The sequence below is a fragment of the Phyllobates terribilis genome, unplaced genomic scaffold (assembly GCF_046119375.1).
Source record: "Phyllobates terribilis strain yellow unplaced genomic scaffold, ASM4611937v1 Scaffold_9__5_contigs__length_417890890, whole genome shotgun sequence".
Taxonomy (NCBI): Eukaryota; Metazoa; Chordata; class Amphibia; order Anura; family Dendrobatidae; genus Phyllobates; species Phyllobates terribilis.
In genome coordinates, this window is record NW_027362769.1 from 175,780,403 (window position 1) to 175,793,409 (window position 13,007).

The following is a 13,007-nucleotide window of genomic DNA, read 5'->3' on the forward strand; positions in this document are numbered from 1 at the left end:
TACACAGCTCAGCAGACAGTATCACACAGGAGAGGATTAGATACACAGCTCAGCAGACATTATCACACAGGATAGAATTAGATACACAGCTCAGCAGACAGTATCACACAGGAGAGGATTAGATACACAGCTCAGCAGACATTATCACACAGGATAGAATTAGATACACAGCTCAGCAGACAGTATCACACAGGAGAGGATTAGATACACGGCTCAGCAGACAGTATCACACAGGAGAGGATTAGATACACGGCTCAGCAGACAGTATCGCACATGATAGGATTAGATACACGGCTCAGCAGTCAGTATCACACAGGATAGGATTAGATGCACAGCTCAGCAGACAGTATCACACAGGATAGGATTAGATACACAGCTCAGCAGACAGTATCGCACATGATAGGATTAGATACACGGCTCAGCAGTCAGTATCACACAGGATAGGATTAGATACACAGCTCAGCAGACAGTATCACACAGGATAGGATTAGATACACAGCTCAGCAGACAGTATCGCACATGATAGGATTAGATACACGGCTCAGCAGACAGTATCACACAGGATAGGATTAGATACACGGCTCAGCAGACAGTATCACACAGGATAGGATTAGATACACGGCTCAGCAGATGGTATCACACAGGATAGGATTAGATACACAGCTCAGCAGACAGTATCACACAGGATAGGATTAGATACACGGCTCAGCAGACAATATCGCACATGATAGGATTAGATACACGGCTCAGCAGTCAGTATCACACAGGATAGGATTAGATACACAGCTCAGCAGACAGTATCACACAGGATAGGATTAGATACACAGCTCAGCAGACAGTATCACACAGGATAGGATTAGATACACAGCTCAGCAGACAGTATCACACAGGATAGGATTAGATACACGGCTCAGCAGACAGTATCACACAGGATAGGATTAGATACACAGCTCAGCAGACAGTATCACACAGGATAGGATTAGATACACAGCTCAGCAGACAGTATCGCACATGATAGGATTAGATACACGGCTCAGCAGTCAGTATCACACAGGATAGGATTAGATACACGGCTCAGCAGACAGTATCACACAGGATAGGATTAGATACACGGCTCAGCAGACAGTATCACACAGGATAGGATTAGATACACGGCTCAGCAGACAGTATCACACAGGATAGGATTAGATACACGGCTCAGCAGACAGTATCACACAGGATAGGATTAGATACACGGCTCAGCAGACAGTATCACACAGGAGAGGATTAGATACACGGCTCAGCAGACAATATCGCACATGATAGGATTAGATACACGGCTCAGCAGACAGTATCACACAGGATAGGATTAGATACACGGCTCAGCAGACAGTATCACACAGGATAGGATTAGATACACAGCTCAGCTCAGTATCACACAGGATAGGATTAGATACACGGCTCAGCAGACAGTATCACACAGGAGAGGATTAGATACACGGCTCAGCAGACAATATCGCACATGATAGGATTAGATACACGGCTCAGCAGACAGTATCACACAGGATAGGATTAGATACACAGCTCAGCTCAGTATCACACAGGATAGGATTAGATACATGGCTCAGCAGACAGTATCACACAGGATAGGATTAGATACACAGCTCAGCAGACAGTATCACACAGGATAGGATTAGATACACAGCTCAGCAGACAGTATCACACAGGATAGGATTAGATACACAGCTCAGCAGACAGTATCACACAGGATAGGATTAGATACACGGCTCAGCAGACAGTATCACACAGGATAGGATTAGATACACGGCTCAGCAGACAGTATCACACAGGAGAGGATTAGATACACAGCTCAGCAGACAGTATCACACAGGATAGGATTAGATACACAGCTCAGCAGACAGTATCACACATGAGGATTAGATACACGGCTCAGCAGACAGTATCACACAGGATAGGATTAGATACACAGCTCAGCAGACAGTATCACACAGGAGAGGATTAGATACACAGCTCAGCAGACAGTATCACACAGGAGAGGATTAGATACACAGCTCAGCAGACAGTATCACACAGGAGAGGATTAGATACACTGGCAGCTTCTTTGAGGATGTGCATGTGATTGGCTGCGCTGGGAAGCCTCTCTCCCTTGCTCTGGGGGTCCCCATTGTGGCTTCTCCTGGGATTTCGGCTCCTGCATATTCCCAACTTATCATGCAAAAGAAAACATTAGTGATGGCGTCTGATTCGTGAGCCGCAGTCTCTGCCTGGACCTGATAAATCATGATATTCGGGGAGAGCAGGTTCCTACTTCTTGGCTGTTGTTGTTGCAGCTCATAAATGATCACATCTGGGGGCAGCTCTGTCTGACTATTTGGCTATTTTAAGGCGTCTAAACCCCTCTCCATGTGAATGCAGTGACCCCCGGATCAGCTGGAGGCGAGAGGGGCTATGAATAGTAACCTGAAAGTCTGGGGGCTGTATGGCAGTGTAGGGGGCTGCAAAAAGAATATTATTTTTTTAAACACTCAGAAAATATCACAGAAAAGCAAATTTCTAGCATAATTGGATTTCTAGGTTTGTATTGAATAGTCGTCTTAATAAGGGAATCGCTCAAGAAGCAATTACCTCGTATGTACCACTATCAGAATAGTTCCCACACCCTTCCTCCTCCCCTCAATTCCTGATTTTCTCCACCCAATTATTAGACTTTTCTCAGTCCTCAGCATGCCGCTGAATGAAGACCCCAACGCTGTGATATGAAATATTGTCATTAATATCCATATAAGAACGAATTGTGAAATTCCTTGCAGTTTTCATATCAGACACTAGGTGTCAGCACAATAGGTTTGATTCGGAAAAACGTCTCATTTTACAGCTTGCTGTGAATAAAATCTTCAGTGGCTGTGTAAGTAGACAACTGTTTTAAGTATTTATTGATGATGAGCAACAAGAATACTTTTGTCATTTTTGGGCATAAAAGTAATTACATCAAGTATTTAATGTAAAATTAATTCTGAAATGTTGCAGTTTTCATATTGACCACTAGGTGTCAGACTAAGTTAAGAAAACGATTTCACTTTGCTGCATGTTGCAAAGCCAAGTATTACCGGTTGTAAAGAAAAAAAAAAAAAAGACTTTATTCTGAAGTATTGCAGTTTTTATATTAACCTGAAAAAAATAAATACCGCAAATGAAAAGTATCCAAAAAGTCATATGTGCCCCTGTACATTCTGCAATACATCTCCAGTATCGCTTAGGCCTGACTTTTGGATTTAAGAAGTAAAAGAAACCGGCGATGTTTCTTGAAGTTTTACGATCTTTTAGGCTTTTGTGTCAATCTGGCACTTTTGTGTGAAATGGTCTCCAACCACAACACGCTCCCATCTTCCCTCCTCCTCCACTTTCTCTTCCCCCAGGGTTTCAATAATTGTTTCCAAATCACTCCTCGCTCCGGCTTTTATCTCCGAGTCGAGCCCGTGGAGCTCTCTGACCGCACCAGCAGGCGTTCTCGATAGGAACCTAGCGGCCGTATTTAATAAGGCAGCCCGCCAAACAAATGGCTTATTTTAATATCTTTGTGGTTACCTACAAAAAATAAATGGAAGAATTGGATATAAGAGGCTAAAAAGGGAACGAGGCACATGAGACGACCCCCTCCCAGAAGATCAAAAACTCGAGCCGGTCCCCGGGGTCCGGCGTGTTTATCCCAATGCCACGAGTTTGGGTTTCTTGTATACTTGAAGGTTGTCAGATAAGATCTGTGGAGTTTACTAATATGGAAAAATACCGTCTTGGTTGACGGGACGGAGATTAGTTCTAAAGTGCAGTAGCCTCATGTAAAAAATAAAATAACCCAAAATCCGAGACAATGCGCTCATTTGTCTGTGTCTCTATCGGTTTCCTTCTGCCTCATGCTGTGAACAGGCCAAGATCTTACCTAAGAGGCCTTCATGGAGACCAGCGTGACTCCACAGAGGCTTTCACTGAAGTTTTTGCACCATTTTCACTACCATTATTTTTAGTATTTTTATGAAGAAATTAATAATAAATCATCTGTTCTTGTGAATTTAGGAGTTTTGCTCCTCCTATAAAGTTGTTATAATTCTTTTTGGAAGAGTTATAACTGGAATTTCCCATTGAATTCTGTTCCCTATAGTTTATCCTGGTCTAGACTATCACTTCTTGTTCAGGTCTTTATTATCTCCATATGACCGCACCTTGACTCGTTGGCCTGGTCTTGACTAGGTTTCCTTGGCCTGGTCTATACTATTATGGTACTTATTTTTATAGTCTACACTATTACTCTTTGACCTGGTCTTGACTAGGTTTCCTTGGCCTGGTCTATACTATTATGGTACTTATTTTTATAGTCTACACTATTACTCTTTGACCTGGTCTTGACTATTCTTGGCCTGGCTTTGGTTTCCACACATTAGCCTAATCTTGGTTATAACTCCTTTACCCAGTCCAGTTTTGGCAATTATTCCTTCTTTTGATCTTGGCTGTCACTTCCCATTCAGATCTTGACTTTCACTCTTTGGGCTTGTCTTAAATCCTTGGCCTGGTCTTGACTATCTCTGCTTCAGCTGGACTTGACCATTACTCGTTGGCCTAGTCTTGACTATGACTACTTGGACTGGTCTTAACTATTATTTCTAGTCCTTCTCATGACTATAACTCCTTGTTCAGGTCTTGACTTCTCAGTCACATATTGACTATTAGTCCTAGGTCTACTGTTGATCAGTCCTCGGCCTCGTCTTGACTGTCACTCGGTAGCCTAGTCTTGGCTATACCTCCTTGACCTAATCTTGATTATAACTTCTTGGCTTGGTCTTGGCTACTACTACTCTTCTTAGTCTTGAGTTTTACTTCTTAGTCTGCTATTCACTCTTTGTTCAGATCTTGAACATCAAAACTTGGTTTAGTCTTGACTATCAATCGTAGGCCTGGTCTTTACTATCACTTCTTTCTTGTCCCATGCTTTACTATCGCACCTTGGCCAAGTTTGGTCTGTCCAGCTTGAATCTCATTCCTCGATCGGGTCTTGAGTTTCGCTCTGGGGACCACCTCTAGTGTCACTGCTTTTCTCAGCTTTCGGATCACTTATTAGCCTGATCTGGAGAATCACATCCCAGCACATCTTCGAGTAACACTCCTTGTCAATGCATTGGGAACCAATCACTCTTTGGCTGAGCCCAAAGTATCTTTATTTAACCTTGATTATCTCATCTTTATCACTACCAAGAAGCCTGTTCTTCAGGTCCACACTTTAGCACAGCTTTGAGTATAACTCCTTGGCTTAGCCTTAGGTTCACCTTTCATCCTCCCCTCGAACATCACCACTTCTTGGCCTGTCCACATGTTTCTTTCCTTGGGTGGTGTCACTTTTTGACCTGGTCTTGAGTATCATTTCTGGATCCAGTCTTGGATAACACTTCTTGGCTTAGGCTTGTACACTTTTTTTTCTTGGCTTTTAACACCACCTTTTGGCCCGACCTTGATTCTGGCCTGTGTCCAGGACTGCTGTCACATTATAATCTACATATAATTATTATAAAGTATATTACACAGTCTGCGGCCTCTGTTTATTATGTTTCTCAAGGCAACGAGCCAAGAGCCTAATGACCAACTTCTTGCCTTCAGTGGAAGGTTTAGGCCACAATCTTGGTGACTTCTTGTCATAAATCATATTCGATATCCTGTGGGTTAATATATCTGTGGCTTATCTTATCTCTTCTTGCTTTTATATGGGAAGCTGATAGGACGCGGCTCTGTCTGGTCAAATGTTCTGGTAATTGCCAGATATCTCTCTGCCCGACATGCAAGGGCCGGTGATACGGTGACTTTGGCATCATGGTCTTCCTGGCTCTGTGCCCAAGTACTTCTTAATCCATCGAATGGAATGACTGAGAAAAACCGTGCCCCCTGCAGGACAAGCCTGTAACTGCATGGAGTGTTGAGGAAAATACAAATATTGTAGCGGAATGTTCCAGAATTGTTTTGATTCTATTGATACAAAGTAATTGTAATTGTATTCCATTTTCTAAACAGATGGCAGAATCATAGACTTGTATATGTTAATTTATATGGAGAAAATGGGCCAAATGCAGAATGGAAAAAAAAGAGGCCAACACATCCCCCCCCTGAGTATTTGTCTGCAGAACCAGGCTTTTACCCCATTATTACCCTTTGTGTATCCTTTGTTGGAGAGGTCGGCTGCGGGTGTATTGCGGTGATCCTGATTGCAGATGCTTGTGGTGCCAGTCGGGAGAGGAGGCCATCAGACTATTAATGGATGTGTTGAATCCTCCTTCTTCTTACAAGGGTCCCATAGGGGCCAAAAGACATGTTGTACCCCCCTGCATGGCACCAAACTATGAAGCTGTGAACGGTCCATAGTTCTGGGGCATCGGCCCATGAGGATCCAGGCTGTGAGGGGGATAAGCTATAAAGTATGGGCAACACTCACTTGTAAGCAGATATTGGGATAGGTCTGGAATAAGGGGGTCCTCGGGACCTGATGGTATCCATTGATATAAGTGATGGCCAGTGACCTCGGGTTATGGGCATCTGAGGCTGCGGATACTGAGACTGAACATATGGCAGACGTTAGGTAGCTGGGGAATGATTAATGCTCCCAGACACAGTGATGGCAGCATCTTGTAACCACAGGATTGTAAAAGTTAGTCCTGAGAAATATCCCAGAAATGTGCAGAGTGGTCATTGCCACAGATTGAATCGAGAGTCATTCAGAGCCGCCCCCATAAAGACGGCTGTGATCGGACGCTTGTACCGTGTCGCCTCACCGACCAGCTACAGATTGTGTTATGAAAAGTTTCACGTAGCTGAAAATGAATCATTTGCATGATGGCAAGAAGACGACGCTTATTTTATCACTTTGTTTCCTAAGGCCGGTCCCGCGTGTGACCAATTTATGCATCTGTATCTCCCATTACTCCTCATACTCGTTGAAATTCTTATTCTTAATAAAAAATAGTTTGAAAATAAAAATTTCTGCAACTTTACAAGTCTTCCGAATGGCGAACCTAGGTTCAAAAATTAATGCTCTTTACTTTTCTTTCCCCTCATTTGTGCCCGAGTCACTTGTTTCGATAAATGTTCATGCGGCTCTTGCGTTTGTGCACGGCGAGGACATTTATGCAAAAGTTCAGCAACTTTTTAAAACATCACAAATAATGAATCCGCCATATACTTCTTAATTGTAAAAAAAAAAAAAAAAAATGTGCCAGCAAAGGAAAACCGAGAAAAAAACTAACGAACAAGTAGAAAATAGACTTAAAAATAATCACAACAGGAAAACTAGACAAATAATGCAGCTACAATAATGAAAACGCGATCAGGTATCGGCCCCTTGTGTTTCAGTTCTTCATCATTTGTATGATCTCTGCTCGCTGTAAGTGAATGGGGACATTATGGAGAACCTGTTGTTATTCCAGCACATCCTATAGACTCCAGGCTGATACATTGTAACAAGCATCAAGTCAGGAGAGCGATTTCTGCTGCAGATGGATTGTTCTCTCTATTCTGGATACAATTGTAACAGCCCCTCAGCTGTGAGAAGTAATGAGTGCGCTTTGTTTTCCTTGTACGCCCCACATACTTTGTAGGGATATTTTGGGATATTTTGTAAGTTGTGAGTTTTAGGGAGTGGTGCTGTCACGGGTTGTGCTCCCCATGTGTCGGCACTGGAAAGTCCACGTGAGGAGTCCTGTGGGTGCCAGCGAATATCCGATTGTTGTCATATTCCGAGGAAGAATTCCCGTATTTGTTGCCAGTGGAAATTCTCATTAGTGGGGGGTGCGGGGTGTGGGGTGCGGGGTGGATCCTCCTCAGATGTTTTGTGCTTTGGAACATGGAACTGGTTTCAGAAATGGTGGAATTTTAATATGCAGATTGCCTCTTCAGAGAAAAAGAGGACTTGTACTCTATAGCGCCACCTATTGGAGAAATGGTGGAAAATGAGTGAAATCTCTATAAGGAGGGCGCGTTCTCCAAGACACCCGCAGCTCGGGGACTAATGAGTCCTGGACACAAAGCGAATGAATCCCTACAAGGAGCCAAATATTCCATCTCCTTTACTGCGACTGATGTTTATTGCTCAGGACCGTCACCATTACTCTGAGCAGAGCTGCGTACATGGAGAGGGGCATCATGGGAACTCCGGCACAGAGGGCGTCAGTCTCACAATGTTCACACCATGCATTCACAATGCGTTTCTTTTTTTCTATGATTTTCTGAAAATGCTGTAAAAATGCCACGAATTTGCTATGAAGTCTATCATTTATTCTCTGTATAATCCTGTATCTAAGCCTCTGCGGAGTGATACTGTCTGCTGAGCCGTGTATCTAATCCTATCCTGTGTGATACTGTCTGCTGAGCCGTGTATCTAATCCTATCCTGTGTGATACTGTCTGCTGAGCCGTGTATCTAATCCTATCCTGTGTGATACTGTCTGCTGAGCTGTGTATCTAATCCTATCCTGTGTGATACTGTCTACTGAGCCGTGTATCTAATCCTATCCTGTGTGATACTGTCTACTGAGCCGTGTATCTAATCCTATCCTGTGTGATACTGTCTACTGAGCCGTGTATCTAATCCTCTCCTGTGTGATACTGTCTGCTGAGCTGTGTATCTAATCCTATCATGTGTGATACTGTCTGCTGAGCCGTGTATCTAATCCTCTCCTGTGTGATACTGTCTGCTGAGCTGTGTATCTAATCCTCTCCTGTGTGATACTGTCTGCTGAGCCGTGTATCTAATCCTCTCCCGTGTGATACTGTCTGCTGAGCCGTGTATCTAATCCTCTCCTGTGTGATACTGTCTGCTGAGCTGTGTATCTAATCCCATCCTGTGTGATACTGTCTGCTGAGCTGTGTATCTAATCCTCTCCTGTGTGATACTGTCTGCTGAGCCGTGTATCTAATCCTATCCTGTGTGATACTGTCTGCTGAGCCGTGTATCTAATCCTATCCTGTGTGATACTGTCTGCTGAGCCGTGTATCTAATCTTATCCTGTGTGATACTGACTGCTGAGCTGTGTATCTAATCCTATCCTGTGTGATACTGTCTGCTGGGCCGTGTATCTAATCCTATCCTGTGTGATACTGTCTGCTGAGCCGTGTATCTAATCCTCTCCTGTGTGATACTGTCTGCTGAGCCGTGTATCTAATCCTATCCTGTGTGATACTGTCTGCTGGGCCGTGTATCTAATCCTATCCTGTGTGATACTGACTGCTGAGCTGTGTATCTAATCCCATCCTGTGTGATACTGTCTGCTGAGCTGTGTATCTAATCCCATCCTGTGTGATACTGTCTGCTGAGCCGTGTATCTAATCCTATCCTGTGTGATACTGACTGCTGAGCTGTGTATCTAATCCTATTCTGTGTGATACTGACTGCTGAACCGTGTATCTAATCCCATCCTGTGTGATACTGTCTGCTGAGCCGTGTATCTAATCCTATCCTGTGTGATACTCTCTGCTGAGCTGTGTATCTAATCCTATCCTGTGTGATACTGTCTGCTGAACCGTGTATCTAATCCCATCCTGTGTGATACTGTCTGCTGAGCCGTGTATCTAATCCTATCCTGTGTGATACTGACTGCTGAGCTGTGTATCTAATCCTATTCTGTGTGATACTGTCTGCTGAGCTGTGTATCTAATCCTGTCCTGTGTGATACTCTCTGCTGAACCGTGTATCTAATCCTATCCTGTGTGATACTGTCTGCTGAACCGTGTATCTAATCCCATCCTGTGTGATACTGTCTGCTGAGCCGTGTATCTAATCCTATCCTGTGTGATACTGTCTGCTGAGCCGTGTATCTAATCCTATCCTGTGTGATACTGTCTGCTGAGCCGTGTATCTAATCCTGTCCTGTGTGATACTGTCTGCTGAGCCGTGTATCTAATCCTATCCTGTGTGATACTGTCTGCTGAGCCGTGTATCTAATCCTGTCCTGTGTGATACTGTCTGCTGAGCCGTGTATCTAATCCTATCCTGTGTGATACTGTCTGCTGAGCCGTGTATCTAATCCTATCCTGTGTGATACTGTCTGCTGAGCCGTGTATCTAATCCTCTCCTGTGTGATACTGTCTGCTGAGCCGTGTATCTAATCCTATCCTGTGATACTGTCTGCTGAGCCGTGTATCTAATCCTATCCTGTGTGATACTGTCTGCTGAGCCGTGTATCTAATCCTCTCCTGTGTGATACTGTCTGCTGAGCCGTGTATCTAATCCTATCCTGTGTGATACTGTCTGCTGAGCCGTGTATCTAATCCTATCCTGTGTGATACTGTGTGCTGAGCTGTGTATCTAATCCTATCCTGTGTGATACTGTGTGCTGAGCTGTGTATCTAATCCTATCCTGTGTGATACTGTCTGCTGAGCCATGTATCTAATCCTATCCTGTGTGATACTCTTTGCTGAGCCGTGTATCTAATCCTATCCTGTGTGATACTGTCTACTGAGCCGTGTATCTAATCCTATCCTGTGTGATACTGTGTGCTGAGCTGTGTATCTAATCCTCTCCTGTGTGATACTGTCTGCTGAGCTGTGTATCTAATCCTATCCTGTGTGATACTCTTTGCTGAGCCGTGTATCTAATCCTCTCCTGTGTGATACTGTGTGCTGAGCTGTGTATCTAATCCTCTCCTGTGTGATACTGTCTGCTGGGCCGTGTATCTAATCCTCTCCTGTGTGATACTGTCTGCTGAGCTGTGTATCTAATCCTATCCTGTGTGATACCGTGTGCTGAGCCGTGTATGTAATCCTATGATGTGTGATATTATTGCTAGGCCAGTGTATCTAAGCGCAGGTATGTCGCAGTCTCGGTGAGCCGCACACCATTAGCTTCCCATCATGTAATACAGATTACTCTTTCTGGCCGGATCTCCTCTATACTTTATCAGCTTCTCCCACCATTTGCTGAATCTCTGTATGACCTGTAGAGGGCGCCACCTGTAACAGGATTGTAGTCACAATACTGTGCGGATACATAATGTACTGGACGCTCATCTGTCTCCGGAGAAGCTTCACTTACAGGACACCAATCTTGAAGGTGTGAAGTCTGCCTTCCATCATTTATTGCTCAGCTATTGTTCCCTGTTATCCGCTATTTCATGCTGGGGAGAAGTGAACTATAGCGGTCAGTGATGGGATGAATGACAGAAAATGTAAAACCTCCAAGATCACTACATTATATCACATATTTCTAGTGCTGATACATTTAACGCCACATGTACCCCTGATATCAGACCTCTCTTATAATGCGCTTTGGGTGCAGTTTTCCTTTAATTAGCTCATCTGTACTGGGGTCTTCTTCAAGCAGCTACAATTTTATCAGAATGGTGGAGGGGGTTACACATATTTTCCTGACCCCTGATTGGCCCTCAGGGCTGTAGTGAAGTATTAGGTTAATTGTGGGTAACTTTTTCTCCATTTCCTTTTTTTTTTGCAGCCAGAGGCGGAAAGTTTGTTCAGACTTTATATTTATTACAATTGCATCTAATCTAGACAATCCTCTGAGGCAAATGTCTCTCTTGTCCTGATGGTTTGTTACAATGTATCAGCGCAGGATAAATCTATCTTCTAGATTGTGAGCCCTTGCGGGCAGGGTCCTCGCTCCTCCTGTACCAGTCAGGGACTTGCTTTTGTTCAAATTATTGTACTTGTTGTTTGCTACGTATACCCCTTTTTCACATGTAAAGCGCCATGGAATTAATTGCGCTATAATAATAAATAATAATAATCTGTCTGTTTCGCTCGTAGACTATTGTCTGGACGGAATATAAATTTATATATGAAATTTGAATTGAAAATTCCTGGAAAAACAGAACAAATGTTCTTCAATTCTATTCCAAGTAATTATTTAAATTTTTTATTTGCTTTTGTATTCTAGCCAATCAGCACCGAGAGCCCCCAGAAGCATGTAGACACGACAGTGAGTATACGGCACATCCAAGAGATATATATACTACTGTGTATCCATCACTAAGCAATCTGTGCAAAATGGAAACATCTATCTATCTATCTATTATCTATTATCTATCTATTATCTATCTATTATCTATCTATCTATTAATTATCTATCTATTTATTTATATATTATCTATCTATTATCTATCCATTATCCATCTATTATCTATCTATTTATTTATTTATCTATCTTTTTATCTATCTATGAAACAAAAAATCTGACTACCACCTCTTAACAAAATGATGCAAATGTGAACAGCTACAAGCTGCAGTGACTGCAATACATCCAAAGCACCGGGCACAGCCGTCTCTATATGACAATATGTCTGGAAACATTGAATATATGAAATGTGAAGTACATTACTGCCATACAGACTATGCTTATAAAATGTAGGTACTTGGCACAGAAATTGGTTTGTATCTATCTTTCCATCTATTTAGTCTCATGCTTATTTATTATTATTATTATTATTATTATTGATTTACATGGACATTTCCACTTAATAAAGTAATAAAGGGATATCACCAGGTTATGGCATCAGTTTATTATTGGTTACTGTCTGATCTCCAAGACCCCCATTGACCTGATGAGGGGGCTGCATTGCTTTAGAGTATTGTCGCCCCTGTCGGCCTCTTCATTCTCCGGATCGGCGATCGGACCCCCACTGACTAAGAAGTGATGACATATCCTGGCGATAAGATGGAAATACTTTTTGAAAAAATATTCTCATTTTAAATATTTATGGCCTATCCGCCGAACCCCCACCTGTTGTGAGAAGGGTGGTCCCTAAGGCTGCATTCACCCATCCATGTATGTGATGCAATGACTGGCTGAGGGTCTCCGGACCCTGACTCAACAGCAACCTGTACATATTTGAGGCTGACGACAGGTCAGAAAACTCGTGGCCGGTCCATACATTGCAGTCCAGATTATCATGACACATGGATGTGTGAATTCGGCCTTAGGCCACGTTCACATGTACAGTATTTGGTCAGTATTTTACATCTGTATT

The 13,007-nt window shown here is 43.1% G+C and overlaps 1 protein-coding gene across 16 annotated transcripts in view; it reads left to right on the forward strand.

Moving 5' to 3' along the window:
• The window catches only part of TNS1 (tensin 1), a 608,032-nt gene that overhangs the window by 401,499 nt on the left and 193,526 nt on the right, over positions 1 to 13,007 (forward strand). For all 16 annotated transcript variants that reach the window (XM_073647437.1, XM_073647438.1, XM_073647442.1 and 13 more), the window contains one exon: positions 11,918 to 11,959. In XM_073647437.1, coding sequence (XP_073503538.1) covers positions 11,918 to 11,959 — 42 coding nt within the window. The remainder of the gene's footprint in view (positions 1 to 11,917; positions 11,960 to 13,007) is intronic.